The 2,490-nt window shown below is 52.3% G+C and overlaps 1 protein-coding gene across 1 annotated transcript; it reads right to left on the bottom strand.

Moving 5' to 3' along the window:
• Nucleotides 1-215: 215 nt before the first annotated feature.
• On the bottom strand, nucleotides 216-2,274 carry HILPDA (hypoxia inducible lipid droplet associated). The gene is given in 4 exon segments (XM_055590859.1): nucleotides 216-1,080; nucleotides 1,083-1,151; nucleotides 1,154-1,300; nucleotides 2,161-2,274. Coding segments are annotated over 3 exon segments (186 nt in total). The 5' UTR covers nucleotides 1,233-1,300; nucleotides 2,161-2,274; the 3' UTR covers nucleotides 216-1,042.
• Nucleotides 2,275-2,490: the final 216 nt, after the last annotated feature.

The raw sequence follows: 2,490 nt of genomic DNA, 5'->3' as shown, positions 1-2,490 counted from the left end.
ACACAACTGAGCGACTTCCCTTTCACTTTTCACTTTCATGCACTGGAGAAGGAAATGGCAACCCACTCCAGTGTTCTTGCCTGGAGAATCCCAGGGACGGGGGAAGCCTGGTGGGCTGCCGTCTATGGGGTCGCACAGAGTCAGACACGACTGAAGTGACTTAGCAGCAGGCTGGGACAACTGGTTGATACAGGGCAGCCCCAAGTGCACCTGCCTCCACGTTCAAAGGTTTATTTACCTTATGTTTTAAACAAAGTGCTTTACATACTTTTCTGCTCCTATGCTTTAAGATGTGAAACCTCAGAGGTGCGCATTAAAACTCTTCCCTATCACTAATTTCAAGGGCAGGAGTCAACAAGACACAGAGTGGAAATATACATTCAACCTTATTTCATTAGAAAAACTTATTTAAGCCACAAGGTGGCCAAAATGCCCTTGTCCCAAGCAGGTGCTATCATTCCCCTGTCCACTTCAGACCAATACACACACACACATATTCGCTATGTTGGAGGAAGAACTTTAAAAAATGTAAAAATGAGAATGGGACACAGAAGACTCCACCTTCCCCCTTCCTACAGCCAACCCACACAACTCTTAACTGTTATCTGCACACAGAAGAGCTCTCATGGGAAAAAAGCTGAATACCAAGTAAATTGACTATAAGACACCCAAGTCCAAAAGAATTCTTGGCAGATGCTTAGAAAGTAGGATTGAAACTAAGACCATCTCCCAACAGCTGAAGTTCCAGCACAAGTCCTCATCTAAAAGAAGACAAAGCCAGGCTGCCCAGGACAGCCAAGCATAGGGCAGACTGGGGAGGAGAGTGAGATCACTCCATTCCACAGCCACAGGCCACCCACTAAGATCTGTGATTAAACAGGCTTTTTCCAGGACAAGGAGTATCCAGATGAGGTTCTTCGAGGGCCTAGTAACAGTTAGTTTTCTGATAACACTGATGTGGAGCTTGCCTGCCCAGGAACCGGTAGAGCTGGCGGTATTTTGGACACTGTTCCAAGGTTATAACCGGTGGAAGGAGGTCTTATCACACCCCTCTGGATGGATGGTCTGGAAGGCCCTTGGGGGCTCTGTGTTGGCAAGCTGACCTCTGGTGGCCCAGGAGCTCCCAGGAGACAGGCTCTCCAGCAGGCCTCCAGGGACTCCATCAGTCCAATGAAGATGGAGAGCAGCGTCAACACCCCACCTAAGAGATAGAGGTTCAATATATGCTTCATGGCTTCAAGGATTCCACTCCTTTGTAGAACAACAGAGCTGACTTCTGCTTCTGAAAGGCCTCTGGATCCTGAGAAGAGAGAGCCGAGGTTAATCTCCAGCCTTCCGGGATATGCCTGCCTCTGACCTTGACCCTGGAGCTAAGCAGGTGGCCAGCCAGTCAGGGAGGCAGGGGCCAGGGCAGAATCTCCAAGTAAATTTACACTGTAAATGCCATGGCTCCCACCAGCTGTGGAACGACTCAGCTTTTTGGACTAATTCAAGAGCATTCCTTAAAACTTTTACTTCTGCTTTCAGGTATAGAGAATCCCTGTTCCACAGTCCAGGGACCACAAACCTTCCTGATGTAAAAACCCAGTTCTTTTTTTGGGGGGGAAGGGTGCAGGGGGTAGGGGGGTCGATTGCAGGAATATAAGAACATGTCCTTGAGAAAGCAAAAGCAACCTGCCTGGAAATCTCCATCACATCTCAGTCAGGTGTGAATTAATCATAAACTTTTTAAAAAGTCTAATCCTAACGGAATAAAATATATCAAGTTCACTTATTTAACAAGTACGCCCTGAACACCCACAACTTGTTAGGCACCCCGGATGGCACTAAGGCCACTCGAGGCCCTGCAGACACGAACTCGGCCCTCATGCGCCTTCCAGTCTAGGGGGGGACAGGCAAGAAAACGGGCAGTTCCTACAAGCAACAGGAAGGAGATGCTCGGTGTGCTCTGGATGGGCACGGCATGGGGTGGGCACACGGATCCTAGTTAGGGCCACCCCTGGAGAAAGCTGGGCAGGGTGGCTGAGTGGGGCCCCAGGTGGGGACGAGAAGGGACGCTCTCCACAGCGCAGTCCCAGGCGGGGGAACGCCAGGAGACCCGCGGGGCACGCAGCCCTGGGGATGGGGGCGGGGAGCCGGGAAGCCTACAAAGCCGCTCACCTCCAGGAGGAAGGGCCAGGAGCGGCCCGCTTGCTGTAATAACGGGTCGCGCGGAGTCGGAAAGAAAGTCGACCCACGAGACGTCAACCCAGACGCCCCTCTGCAGCTAAAAGCGCAGCCAGGGCCACACTGCCCATTTATACCCGCGGTGCGGCCGGGAGCCCGCGCGCGCGCACTGGAGCCCTGACGTAAGCTCGCGGCCCCGCCCCTAGGCGAGGGCGGTCTGGGGTCCCAGGCAGTTCTCAGCAGCTTCGGTCAGGGCTGTTTCTGGAAATAAACGCTGTGCGACTGAGTCACTGAGGTGGACATGGCACCAGGCATGTATATTAA

The sequence above is a fragment of the Bubalus kerabau genome, chromosome 8, assembly GCF_029407905.1.
Source record: "Bubalus kerabau isolate K-KA32 ecotype Philippines breed swamp buffalo chromosome 8, PCC_UOA_SB_1v2, whole genome shotgun sequence".
NCBI lineage: Eukaryota > Metazoa > Chordata > Mammalia > Artiodactyla > Bovidae > Bubalus > Bubalus kerabau.
This window is presented reverse-complemented; position numbering and strand designations above follow the sequence as displayed.